General features: G+C 45.9%; 1 protein-coding gene across 3 annotated transcripts in view; it reads left to right on the top strand.

Moving 5' to 3' along the window:
- The window catches only part of LOC138503813 (protein phosphatase 1 regulatory subunit 12A-like), a 977,826-nt gene that overhangs the window by 941,241 nt on the left and 22,474 nt on the right, over positions 1-14,111 (top strand). For all 3 annotated transcript variants that reach the window (XM_069623833.1, XM_069623832.1, XM_069623831.1), the window contains exons 19-21: positions 2,871-2,927; positions 6,168-6,187; positions 6,883-7,000. In XM_069623833.1, coding sequence (XP_069479934.1) covers positions 2,871-2,927; positions 6,168-6,187; positions 6,883-7,000 — 195 coding nt within the window. The remainder of the gene's footprint in view (positions 1-2,870; positions 2,928-6,167; positions 6,188-6,882; positions 7,001-14,111) is intronic.

Below are 14,111 nucleotides of genomic sequence, written 5' to 3'. Positions count from 1 at the left end.
TACAATGGCATTATACCCCGGACAGACTCCACAGAATGTTCAACACAGCACAAGATAAATGCTGGAGGGGCTGTGACACAGTGGGCAACTGGAGACACATCTGGTGGGACTGCCCAAAATTACATACTTTCTGGACAGAGGCGAAGTCCAAAATACAAGAAATGTTCAAGGGAACAGAAGGCCTAGGAGAAGATGTGTGGATGTGCGGCATGTGGGATCCCTGAGATAGGTCAATGACAAAGACACAAAAGAGAAACTTCATGGGATTCCTCACAGCATCATGGCTAGCAATAGCCCAAAAATGGAAACAGAAGACACCCCCATCCAATCTGGAGTGGCTACAGAGAATATGGGCATTCGTGGCGATGGAGAGAATCACATACAACATACAAGGGGCCCGTCAAAAGTTCATATCTGACTGGGAAGAGGCGATAGAATATCTACAAAGTGACTATATTATGATACAGTGGTGCCCACACAGAATCCGCATTCTGGACTTGTTTACAGGATGAGACAGACACTAAGAGTGGAAAGTAGAGACATTTAAGGACAGCATATCCGGAGTATGGGGGGAGGAGGGAGGCAGGAGGGGTAAAGGGGACGATGTTGAAAGTTCTGATGTTTATGTTTAAAAAAATGGCAAAAAAATATATATATATTTTTTTAAATACAATCGGAGGGACCTCAACGCGTGAGGATTTCTGGGTACACTACACGTCACGTTAGGGATAGTCTTAAACGCCAATGCCGACATCCCCTTTTGATCCTCGAAAGACCACGATGTCGGACTATATGCACAGCATGTGAATCTAAGCAGATACAATCATCAGAAATGCTATTATGGTAAGTAATGCATGTCATACACACTTAAACTATTTATACCCCCTGCTGGCTGTGTCATCCTTTATTTCACTTCCTTAGCTTACAGGAGGAGCCCTGAGCCCCTCAACTCTACCAAGCCGAGTCGCAATTGGGCCATGGGTTACATAGATCAGGATCAAGCAGCTCTTGTTGTTGGATAAAGGTTTTAAGCTGTTTAATCACTATGCGCCCAAGTTGTTTCCCAACATATGACAGCTGAAAGATGGCATGAAAACTCCCTGGGTGCCGTGGATTCAGTAAGTGGTCTTTGAGGAGTGAGGAAACCACTGCCTTTTTTCTAGAGGTCGATACTCTTCCAGTATTTGAAGAAGTGTTGAATAGATAAGACGACAATGTTGCTAAACAGAAGTAAGATATTCTTTACAACTTCAGGGAAAATAATTTCTGTGTAGAACCAGAGCATCTGGATGACATTGAAACAGGTTCAACCTTTTGTAGATGCACTACATAAGAATCTGGTCCGTTTCCTGTTTTTCAGACCTGTTGGTAATGCTGGAATCTGTTTTTAATGATATCATTCTGTCTAACAAATAGATAATTGACTAGTTGTGTTGGGATGGTATTAGTATCCAGAGCTTGGGGAGCAAGAATGTTGCTGTATGGGGCCGAAATGTTGTAAGAAGAAGAGACCGCATTTATAAATAGGAAAGTTCGACTTGGATACCACATAAAATTGAAGTCAGTTAAACCTGAGCTAGCATGAGCACCTATAAGCTGCAAAATAATGTCTGCAATTCTTTGAATGTGGTTTTTAGTTGCATATTCTCTCCCCGGATTATTGGAATAGATGCTTTAAGACCTGAGATATGATAGTTGGACAGTTTGACTGGGCTGCCCTTCAAATTAATTTGAACCTCCTGGAAGAAAACACAGTTGAAATCAAAGCAAAATAATCATTCTATAAGCACTTTGAATTTCTTGGTGGGCTCCCTCAACATTGGTACGTTATGAACTTTCACCTTTTTCACCAAGAGATTTCTTTCAATCGCGACTAAAATGGTACTGATTGGGAGAATGAACGAAAGGAGCCTGGTACAAAACAATTGTAGGTGTTGAATTTGTTTTCCGCTCATAAAACAGCACCACATATATTTTTACCTTGCCTGATGCCACATTGAACTCCTAAATCTTTTTTGGATGGTTTTATCTTAGCATTACCCCTGTCCTGCCTCATAAAGTAAGACTTCTCTACATACAGGAATCAGAAAAACACTGTAATTTAGAATGTTCTCTCTTTATTTTAATGTTGTAGCTCTGTTCTTTTTGTATGTGTTTGGTAAGCCTCAGAGCAAATTAGAGTGTAGTGTGATTTAGGAATACCCATGCATGCTTTGGCGCAGGAAACCTATTTTTAAGAGGGGGAGAGGAGTTAACCAGCACCTCAAAATTCTAGGTCTAATGTGGTCAACCTGTTTTAGTGGTTTGTTACATGTATTGAAGGTGCCAGTCCAATGCAATTTGTCGACACATTAGTAGGCCTTCCTGGCCTATTTTGCTGAGCTGTTGCACCGTGCGTCATCTGCTATAGACCTGGTTACATTAGATAAATTAACTGTGTTCTCTTATGTTAACTAAGTGAATTTGTTTTGAAAGAAGCCATAACCCTTAACCTGTGAAGTTTAGGAACGATTATATGAACTAATAAACACCATAAATATTGTTCTCCTTGCGTGGGCGTCTTACAAATTCCAATATTTTGGTAATAACTATTTTACAGTGTAGCTTATTAGTGTAGTAACTGATGATCAGCTTTATACACAGTTGCCATAGGAGCCTATGTTTTTTGCCAAACTATCTACAATTCCATGCAGAACTTCTGTAAACGCAGCTGGTGTTCCCTTAGGGTGGTTATTAGTTTTCTTTATATTTACCTGTGTGCAATTCATTTGACCCTGCTTGCAAATGTTGTACTCCGTGCTCTTGCTTCTGTATTTACGAGGTATGGGGTACACATAATAGCTTCTCTGAACTGTGCCTTAATATCCTAGAGCGATGATGATGGATCTGAAGACGATGATGGAGCGGAAGAGTGTGAAGGAAAACAGGTTAGTACATTTTCTCGAGCCATGTTCTCTGGGGCAACAGTGAGAGTCGCCTCAATCAGCCATTATCTGTGTAAAGTTGTTGGAGACATGTTTTCTCTTGCTGGGACTGGGCTGTTAAGCCATAGCTGCACTGGGCTCTGCTGGCTTGTTAGGTGGGCCCCTCCTGTTCCAATTGTGCACACTGTTCTTTGTGGGCAGTGAATATTTTCCACTGTTTTAGCTAGGTGTACTCTCCCCCTATCGGAGAGAGCCTTTTGCCGCTCCTGTCCCTATCCTCTGGCTAAACAGCATCCCAAATCTTCTGGGCTGGACAGGGCCTCTTCTCTCCTTGGCTGGACTATGACTGTTCTCACCTGGACTGGACAGGGCCCCTTCTCTCCTGGGGCTGGATAGGGCCCTCTTCTCTCCTGGAGCTGGATATGGTTTATTTTCTCCTAGGTCTAGGCAGGGGGCCTCTTTCATCTGGAGCTGGGCAGGGGGCCTCTTTCATCTGGAGCTGGGCAGGGGGCCTCTTTCTTCTGGAGCTGGGCAGGGGGCCTCTTTCTTCTGGAGCTGGGCAGGGGGCCCCTTTTCTCCAGGGGCTGGGCAGGGGGCCCCTTTTCTCTCCTGAGGGCTGGGCAGGGGGCCCCTTTTCTCTCCTAAGGGCTGGGCAGGGGGCCCCTGTTTCTCCTGGGGGCTACAGGGGGGCCCTTGTTTCTCCTGGGGGCTGGAGGGGGGCCCTGGTGTCTCCTCCCGGGGGCTGGAGGGGGGCCCTGGTGTCTCCTCCCGGGGGCTGGAAGGGGACCCTCTTTTCTCCTCCCGGGAGCTGGACGGGGACCCTCGGGACCCTCTTTTCTCCCGGGGCCCTCTTTTGTCCTGGTGGCCCTCTTTTCTCCTGGGGGCTGGACAGGGCCCTATTTTCTCCCGGGGGCCTTCTTTTCTCCCAGGGGCTGGACGGGGCCCCCTTTTCTCTTGGGGGCTGGACAGGGGCCCTGTTTTCTCCAGGGGGCTGGACAGGGGCCCTCTTTTCTCCGGGGGGCTGGATGAGTGCCTCAACTGCCCTAGGGCTGGATGGTGGCACGCTTTTCTTCTTGTTGGAAACAGACCACTTAGGGCATGCCTTCCTCGCTCCTGACGACGCAAGATCCAATTCTTGACCATGCCTGACCACGCCCACCTTCACTCCCCAGTTGAAAAGGCTGTTCACAGAGAATTGCACCCTCATCTGACTAGGCCTTGTCTCCCTCTTACATCGCTAGAGAAGGTCTCTTATTCCTTGGCTGATCAGGGTCACTATTGCTCCCCCTGGCTGGAGAAGAGCCCTCTTGCTCCTCCTGCATGGTATGGGACTCTTTCCTCCTGCCCAGCTATGCCCCCTTCCTCCTGGCCGGCAGAGGTCTGCCCCTCCTCTTGGCCAGCTGCCCCCCCCCTCCTAGCGCACACTCCATCTCAGTAGGCTATCTCAGTAGGAAGAGGCCTGCTTCTGTCTGGACAGGGGTTACTCTGCAACTGTGTGGAGAGGGTTGACGGGCTGCTTCTGGGTAGGGGTCCACTATGTGTAGTTGGGCATACTCCTGGACCTGCAGGCCAGGCTGTTTCCACCTTCTAATGGCTACGCTAGGCCCCTCTTAACTGGTTGAGCACATCCTAGCTCCCACTGACTGGGCACAGGACACCCTACTATCTTGGTAATAGCCTACTAACTGGAAATGGGCCCTCCCCTTCCTGCCTACTAGCTTAGTGTCTGCATCTGGTGCTTTCACCTGCTGGGTTCACACTGGGCATTCCTCCTATTGTTACGGTTGTATCCCGCCTTTCCCAATACTTGCTTGCTGGGTTCCACCCATATATGTTGGTCCTGACCTGCACCAATTGTCTGGCCGTGGCCACCCATTGCTGGTTAGGTTGAGGCCTGCTCCTACTGGGTTTGGTTGGAGACTCTTCCCACACTGGGGCACTCCCCTATGGCTGGGTGGGTATCCTTGCATACATAATGGACAGAAGCCTAACTTCCCCAAGTACTGGCTGGGTGGTGCCCAACCAATTGGACTAGGCAGGTCCTCAACCTTACTAGTTCAAGAAGGCCTCTCTTCAGTTGACTGGCCATGGGAGACTCTCCTGTTGGCTGGGTTTTACTGACCTTCCTATTGGATAGAAGGGGACCAACACCTACTGGACAGACATTGGTTCTCTTCCTACTGGCTGGACCAGACTTCCCATCTCCTGACTGAGTGCTCTTAGCTGCTGGCTGGTCAGGTCCTCTTGAATTAACTGGCTCCTGGTCAGACTAGAGACTAGTTTCTAGTGTAGAATAGATAGCTGCTGTTTGGGATATTCTTACTGCTCAGGGTTATTTTAATTGATGTCTTTTCTCACAATGCGCTTCCCTGGCTGAGTGGCTCCAGCACTGTGGTAAGTGACTTGGCTTCTGAGGCAAACACCCTAAAGTGATCTGGGATTTGGGTCTGTACTGCGGAGGGTTAGGGCATCCTTCAGTCTCATCCAGTCAGATAGGTATTTCTCGATGCTACTCCACATTTCAAATGGAGTAGCCATCAGCCGTGCTGAGTATGACATTGATAAGCAGTGAATCACAACGAAATGAAGATGACAACGCAAGACCTAGGCAAGCCTACTGGGGTTGGAGAGGAAAGTACTGTGCGAGGCAGGAGGGCCCAAGAGTTCCTGAAGACTTAGGTGGTTGTAGCTTAAGAGTTCCGAGAATTGTGAGGTTTAGGGAATTAAAAGAGAGGAGAGGGACTTCTATGGGTTAGGAGGGAGGAACTCGGGGAGCTGATGTTGGAGGTGCTCATGGATGGAGTAGAAGTGTCCTCCAACATATCAGTTAAAAAGTGGAAATCGGTGTAGAAGCATTAACGGTTCCACAGGGTAGGGGGGTGTTGAGCAGCGCTCTGTGATTGAAGAGAGTGGGGCTCCTGGAGAGGTGGGGGGATGGGAGGAGGTTGAAGTCCAACAATTCCCAGAGTGCTGAGGAGCAAAGACCTCCCGAGGTCAATGTGGAAGAGTGCCTGGAGTACTGAGGGGAGAAGACTCTCTGGGACTTGAGAGGCAGTGGGGATGAGCTTTAGAAGATTGAAGCCGCAAAGTGTTGAAGATTGGGGTGGGATAAAGTGAGATGGGTCAAAATGTAACTAATTACTATAACACTGCTTAGAATGGTGGTTTTGGGGGCATTAATGGTGTTCACAGTAAGGATGGAAACTAACCTGATTTCACATTGTCTTCCTATCCATTTTCTAGGTGGATGGACTCAACTCAAGGTAAATCTTCAATTATTTTGAGGATGGGTTTGTGGATATAGGGCCCGCAATAGGTCTTAAAAATGTAATTGTAAATGGAAAGACTTTCAGTAGATTGTAATGTATGTGATGTGTATGAGTCATATAGCTTAAATATAGGGGCAGCTTGGGTCTGGTAGTTGGGGGTGAAAGGTAACCCATGTGATAAAAGGAAAAGGGGGAACATTTGGGGGATGGGGACAGTGGAATCTTTGCTGTCAGAATATTATGATTTGTGGATTAAGGAAGGAGGAGGGTATTCTGGCTAATGTCTGCGGTAGGGAGGTTATATCTACTGTTTGAAGGGTAGGAATTTTAGAATACGGGAGCAGGGAAAGGTTTGTAGTAATTGAGGGACGAGTGTAATGTCTGAGATAGTGTAGAAAAATATGTGGAATGTTGAATAATGACTTTCATATGGAGAGAAGTAGAATGACATACAGTGGGAAGGAAGTGTTGGTTAGGAGACTGGGATTTTAGGTAGTGGAAACAAAAACATAAATTTGAGAGAAGAATAAAGGTGGGATTGTGATAGAAGGGATCTGGTAGGAGCGTAATGTGGCAGTTTCAAGTTGTGAAGGAAGTAGACAGCGACTTGATATGGGGTATGGGTGGACATAAATTTGATGTAAGTGTGGAGGAAAATGCCGTTATTATATCCAGACATTTATTTTTAGAGGAGAGTCTATTTCTAATGACCATGTGTCAGGCAGAGCAACCCGAAATCCTCGAACTCCAAGTTCTATTGCAGCACTCCTGGGACCAAGGGAGCCAGAGAAGAAGGACTTCAAAAAGGTGTGTGATGTGAAATTATGAAAAAAGTGAAGCATGTTGTGGAGGTGATTGTTGGATGTTGACTCACTTGTTGTGATACTAAAATAATCGCAATTTATTTTTTCTCCCAAGTTAAAGAGTGGTTGTGTCTTTATGGGTAAACTTTAAGGAGATTGATTGGTGGGATTTAACTCAAAGTCTTAGAAAGTGGAAAATGGCAGGTGAGGTCCATCTTCTCAGATGGAACGAAGATGCTTTTTGTTGTGATGTTCAGAATTGTCAGCTAAGTAATTTAAAAGGATGGCTGGTGGTGACCTACTTGTGACAAGGATGGTGAGGATGGTGATGTGTCCAGGACAATGTTGTGTTGGATTCTTCCTTGAGGCTGGGTTAAGGAGGATAGCTTGGACACATTGTTGATTTTAGTTTTATTGCAATGTTCGACTAATATTTGGTTGTTTCGTCTATAAGTTATGAGTTATTCTGGGTATTCTTGTAGATGAGCTGTGATGGAGAAGGTAAATCCTCATGGGTTGACACAAGGTAGGTTTCCTCCTCAGGGTACTTGTAGACGAGTAAGCTAGGTATACACCCTTATTGGTTGAATTGAGGAAATGAGTGCTGAGCAATGCTTCCACTTTATTGGCTGGGGTACTGGTAAATTTGTCCAAAGTTGAGCAGTGGTGTGATCGCTGAGGTTTCGATCTTCCTTGTTTGGGGGTCTGTCCTCACTTGTTTTTGCGGCTCTTCTTGCTGGTTTCGCTGTGGTGAACATGTCGTGCCATGAAAGTTTTATGAATACAACACCCATGCAATATTCCTGGTGCAAGTGATAAGTGCTTTAAACACATCTTTGGCTCGATTTCGGTTATCTACCACATGAGTAGTCATCAGTTGCTTACATGAATTTCCTCATTTCAGATTTCTGTTTTTGAAAGCCTCACATGAGGACTCTGGAACATCAATTATTTTCAAGCGAAACTAGTGTTTCGCTAAGAATATGGAGATTTTGGCATGACCAACTGTGGAATCACTTGATAATAACATTTGGCTGATGCGCACATATGTTAAAACCCATTCCAAACAATCTCCTGACAATCTTAAATCGATGTTAGCTAGACTATTGATAAGCCTTCAAGGACCCTATATTTGATGTGACTGTTTCCTGCATGATCACCTTACAAATTACCAGTAAATAAAGTAAAATATTATTATAAAAGCTATTCTAATCCCCATCTTCAAAAAAGGGGATGGTAATAAAATAATCCAAGCAACTATATGCCAATAGCCCTTATGAATGTACCCCGGGCAACATTTTTGCCAGATTGATTTTACGCAATCTCACTAAGTGGTTAGTTGCTAATACTCTGCTAGATAAATTCCAATCAGGGTTTGTGAAAGGAGTATGAACTGTCCTAAATTTGATGATACTTTCGGCAATCAAAAAGCAAGCCATTACAATCAAACAGCCAATTTGTATAGCCCTGTTTGATTTTAAACAAGCTTTTGATTCAAAATCCCATTAAGTTTTATGGACAAACTTTTTTAATGCAAAATGCTCCCCACACATTATTTATGTTTATATTAATGATATACATGCAGCCTTTGAGTGTGTCCGCACCTTTCCCCCCATACTGGGGTCAATAGAGATTTAATTGCTTTTGTATGCCGAAGATTTAGTCATCCTTGACAAAACCCTGTTTGGTCTTCAAAGAAAATGAGCAGCTTTAGGAAACTATGCAGACGCCAACCACCTCACCATTAACATTCTTAAATCCAACATTCTGATCTTTCACCACCACTTACCTAAATCTGGATATAAATTCAACTGGTCACTTTCAAAAACCTCATTGACTCAAACTTCTCACTATAAATATCTTGGTGTAAATCTTAACACCCATCCCTCCATCAACCGTACCAAAATGAACTCAAAACTAGAATGAAGCTACTTGCAATACAAGGTAAAGCGCTACAGCAGAAATATGGCAAATTCTCCTACCCGCCAGCGTTCACCTTCTATAAGCAAAAAGTGGTTCCAATAATCGCCTATGGAGCACAAGCGAAATTCCGGCCTGATCACCTAGTTTTGGATATTTTAGAAGGTGCCTAATGGAAGAACAATTTTTCTCTCCCCATAAGCATTCCAATTCCTTGCATTAGATATGAACTGGACTCATTTCACTATCTGGAATTGTATCCTGGCAAACCCTAGCTGCATATTGAAAATGTCTCATCTCCTCAAGCACCACACGTAACCTCTTTCCAACGTTAAAATCTATACTCAAATCTTCATCACCCTGCCCTTTACACACATGTAAAGCTCGCTGTCAAACACTTCTCGCGGAAGCTGACATCTCAGATTACATTTTTTATTTTTTTTATTTTAGTTTTATTGATTTTACAGATGGAAGCGTCATCATTTTAATACAAACATTACTTACCCAACATGGTATGAAGAATGAGACGACATTGCTTATGGTACATAGTATCAATTGTCGTGTACATAACTTACTTCAACAATATTACTAACCGTGTTGAACCCCAGTTCTCTGTCCTACCTCCCCATCCCGTATGTCCGTTAGTGAAGCGGAAATAGTTCCATTGTTTCGCAAGTGAAGTCTTCGGTGGAGCCATAATGTTACCAATGAACAGAGGCATACACTAGCAACTTATGACTCTCTGCAGGCACTGTCAGCTGGTCAATTGTGTATTTGTAGTCGTTTTGACATATTGCGCACACATTCTTTCATATAGTGTATGTGGCACGGAATTCAGACAATTCATTTTCGACAGAGGTGCGATCTCCATGAAGGGCGGCAGTCAGACTGTCTATTCTGAAAATGTTTTGGGAGGCGCCTATCCACTCAGTCTTGGTGGGGAGTGTTGCCCTTTTCCAAACCGTCGTGAGGCAGGCCCTTGCGGCCATCAATAGTCCCTGTACCATTTTAGGCACTTTAAGGATTGCTTTTTCTGTTTCAATTAGACCAAATAAAATCAGTAATGGGTGTTTCTCCCTCTCCTCTTTATCTAATTCTTTGATCCAACTGAGTACCTCGTCCCAGTATGCTTGCACCTCCCTGCATTCCCACCACATATGCCAATAGTCTGCCTTCTGTCCACAACCCTTCCAACTGTATGGACTCACGTCCTGAAACATTTTGGCTAATCTGAGCGGGTCATATTGCCATCTATACAGTAATTTGATTGCGTGTAGTTTGTACTGACAGGATACAGATGATTTAGCTGTTTTTCTACATATTCGTAGCCATAACTCCTGTGAAAGGTGCCCTCCTACATCTACTTCCCACCTATTCTTTAGTGTAACCGAGGGGGTTGTGTGAACCTCCACTAGTGCTGTGTACATCGCACTTATGAGGCCTTTGGAGCCTGTACAGGTGTCGAGGATTTTCTCAAAGGGGGTAAGGTCACTCTGCAGATGGTCTTTCCATACCTCTCGTGTCATGACGCCTTTCAATTTTAGGTATTGAAACACTGAGAGTGGGCCTCTGGAGAGTGCTTCTTCGAGTTCTTGGATGTTTATGAAAGTCTTATTCCTCCACAGTTGTCTGGCTCTTTCAAGCCCGGCTTCGTACCAGGATTGGTAGCTCCCTGGGTCCACGATGGCATCGCGGATCCCTGGTACCCAGAGATGTCCTAAGGGGGAAGGCCATGTCGTGACCCCTCTCATATCTTTATTTGGTTTCCACACCGCCCATATTGTTCCAAGGATGGGGTGATTTTTGATGCTATTCCGCAATTGGGGCCCAGGGACCCAGAGCCATTCTCCTTCAGTAAATGGGCAGAGGTGATAGTTGTCTAAGGCTATCAATTGTAGGTCTGTTTGCTGTCTCAGGTGTCGAATTAGTACACATAATTGGGCTTCCTTATAGTATAATTCTAGGTCTGGGAGGCCCACCCCTGCATTATCCTTCCGAAGGTGAAGTAAGGATCTAGGGACCTTGGGTTTTTTGTTTTGCCACAGGAATGCCATTAGTGATTTCCTGATGGCAATGAAGTATTCTCTGGGCATTTTGATGGGGAGCATCTGGAACAGGTACAATATTTTAGGGAGGATAACTATTTTGATGGCATTTAGGCGGCCCAACCAGGAAATGGTGAGTCTGGACCATCTCTCCATGTCTTTCCCTAGGGCCAGTGAAAGAGAGGGGAAGTTAGTTTGGTACAGGGTTTCAGGTTCCCGGGTAACATTGATGGCCAAATACCTGAGTGTGGTGAGGCTGACCTTCATTCCCAAGGGGGCAAACCTGTCTACTTCAGTGTACCTAATCTTGTCAATCGGGAGGAGGATTGATTTCCCAGTGTTCATTTTGAGGCCCGCTAGTTGATTGTATTCCTCAATTATATCTAGCGCTGCTGGGACAGAGCTCAGGGGATCGGCTAGGCGCAGAAGTATGTTGTCGGCATAAAGACCCAGTTTGTATTCTCTTTCCCCTACTTTAATACCTTTTAACCTTCATATCAAATCTCAGTTTCTGTGCTAGTGGTTCAAGGGACAAAACAAATAGTATTGCGGATAGTGGGCAACCTTGTCTTGTTCCTCTTTTCAATGCAAACCACCTGGAGTAGCCAACATTTACTGTTACCGATGTCTGCGGGGATGAATATAATGCCTTTATGGCAAGACGAAGCCTGGGGCCCAGCCCTATCCATGAGGACTTTCTCTAGAAAGTCCCAGGCCACACTGTCAAAGGCCTGCTCGGCGTCCAGGGACAGGAGGGTTGGGTCACCTTGCATCCCTGTGCTTCGTTTATCAGTTGGAGTGTCTTTCTCATCGTGCTGGCCCCCTTACGAAGCCAACCTGGTCTGAGTGTATTAATCGTGGAAGATGTGTTTCTAATCAGGCTGCAATGACTTGCACGTATATTTTGGCGTCGATGTTAAGGAGCGAGATGGGCCGGTAGGATCGGCAGTGTTTCGGGACTCTGCCTTCCTTAGGTATGACTGTGAGGAGGGCCTGTGCAAAGGATGGGGGCGCCCGGCCTGTCTCAAAGACTTTGTTGAATAGGGTTGCCAAAAAGGGGGCGAGAAACGTAGAGAATGATTTATAGAAGCCAGGAGTATACCCATCTTCCCCTGGGGCCTTCCCTGTTTTTAGACGTTTGATGGCATCTATTACTTCCTCCTCTTTGACTGATGTTTCTAGGGATTCGGCTTCGGTGCGTGTCAGTGCGGGGAGTCTCGCCTCTTTGAGGTATGTATCAATGATTCTCGGTGGGGAAGGTGGATCACAGGTGTACAGATCTTCATAATAGGAGGCAAATGCTTCTCGTATTCCCTCTGGGGAGGACTCTGTTGTTTCTTAGAGTGTGCCATCTGTTCTCTCTATCACGGGCACCCATCTTTCTGCCCTCTGCACTCAAAGTTGGGCCGCCAAGAGGGCGTCCGCCTTGTCACCTTTCTCGTAATATTTCTGCTTTAAGTATTGTAGCGTTTGGGGCCACTTTACCCACCTCCAGTATTTTTAGTTCCTCCCTGAGCTCTTTGGCTTCAGCAGTGTGTTTCGATCTTTCGTACGGGGTTGATTGTGCTAGTTTCTCTCCTGTGTTCAGCTTTTCTCTAATGTTTTATTCCAGTAAGGTATGTGCCCTTTTTTTCTGAGCCCCCTCTCTGAGGATAACCCTCCATGTAGCTTTAGCCGCCTCCCATACGGATGTCTTTGCTACTTCACCCGTGTCATTAGAAATGAAGAATTGTTTGATCTCATTTTCGAGGTTGTCCCTGAAGACGGTATCTGACCATAGTGATTCATTACATCTCCACTTTGTGTTCCGGGGAGCGAGGCCATCCCAGTTTATCTCCGCCGTGGCCATGTCATGATCGGACCATACAATGGGCTGTATGTTCGCAGTTTGGAGTGTTCGTAACAGGCTCTCGGAGAGGAATATGTAATCAATCTGTGTGAGAGTCTCATGAGGAATGGAGCAGAAGGTGAAACCCCTGTCTAATGGGTGCAGGTGACTCCAGCTGTCAGTAAGGCCATATAGGGTGAGCGTTGTTTTAATGTCAGCTTCCTCTTGTGACTGTGGTGGGGTGTGTGCATCTGCCTTAGTCTAGGGAGCTATTCATCCATGTGTTAAAGTCGCCCCCAAGACTGTATGGCCTTGTGCCATGTTAAATACTTTTTCAGCAGTTTTATGGAGGAATCTTTTTTGTCCTTAATTGGGTGCATAGACTGTGGCAAGAGTGATAATTGTGTCACGGATGGTTTCCACGACTAGCACAGCTCTTCTTTGTCAGCCCAGGTTCTCAGGACCGACATGCGGAGGCTTTTCCGAACTAGGATCCCCACACCCGCCTTTTTTTGAGATTCCCAAACTGCAGAAGGAGTGACCTACATTGCCACTAGGAATCACCCTCTCTTCCCCTTTCTGGTAACGTGTCTCTTGGAGGAATAAGATGTCAGTGTTGGACCGTTTGAATTCTCTGGCCACCATGGACCGTTTTGTGGGGGAGTTTAGGCCCTTTACATTAAGTGTGCATATGCGTAATTTGCCATTTCTAAGTGTGGTCGACATTGTGAGTATTTGGTGCCTGAGTAAGTGACAGGTGTGCCTGCTTTAGTGTCTTAGTTGACTTGTGGAACCATCTGTTTGACTCTCTGCTAATGAGTTGTGCCGTGATCGACCTAACAATGGTCAGTGTTTGATCCACACGCTCTACGGGCAGTTCGGGCAAAGGTTCATCCTCTTCTCCCTTCCCCACTCCCTCCCATCCCTGCCTCCCATTGACGCTGGATTGTCCCATAGTCTTTCCCTCTCCACACCCCGCCCCTTGTGGCGTCCGATCCGGCCGGGTTAACATCGCCCAGTCGCTCTCAGACCACCAGTGGGAACCGCACAACGAGCGGTCCTATGCTTTTTACAAACAACTTAACTTTCAGCCCCCAACATTTTTCATTCAATAAGAGAAGTTGTATGCCTCCCGTTGCACCCGGACGGGAAAGCTCCAAGATGATCGCTGTGGTCGGGGGTGTCTCAGATCTTCTGTGCCCCCTCCCCTCTCCATGTGGTACCTGTGGCTTTCCAAATTTGCTGCTGCTCTTTGATGGTTGACTGCTGGTCACTGGCCACCATCGCCTTGTTACGACCTTACCCCAATCCCACCCTCTGTT

Source organism: Ambystoma mexicanum, chromosome 11 (assembly GCF_040938575.1).
Source record: "Ambystoma mexicanum isolate Mex_15411 chromosome 11, UKY_AmexF1_1, whole genome shotgun sequence".
Lineage (NCBI taxonomy): Eukaryota > Metazoa > Chordata > Amphibia > Caudata > Ambystomatidae > Ambystoma > Ambystoma mexicanum.
The sequence above is the reverse complement of the archived record's forward strand: the minus strand, read 5'-3'. Positions and strand labels throughout refer to the sequence as shown.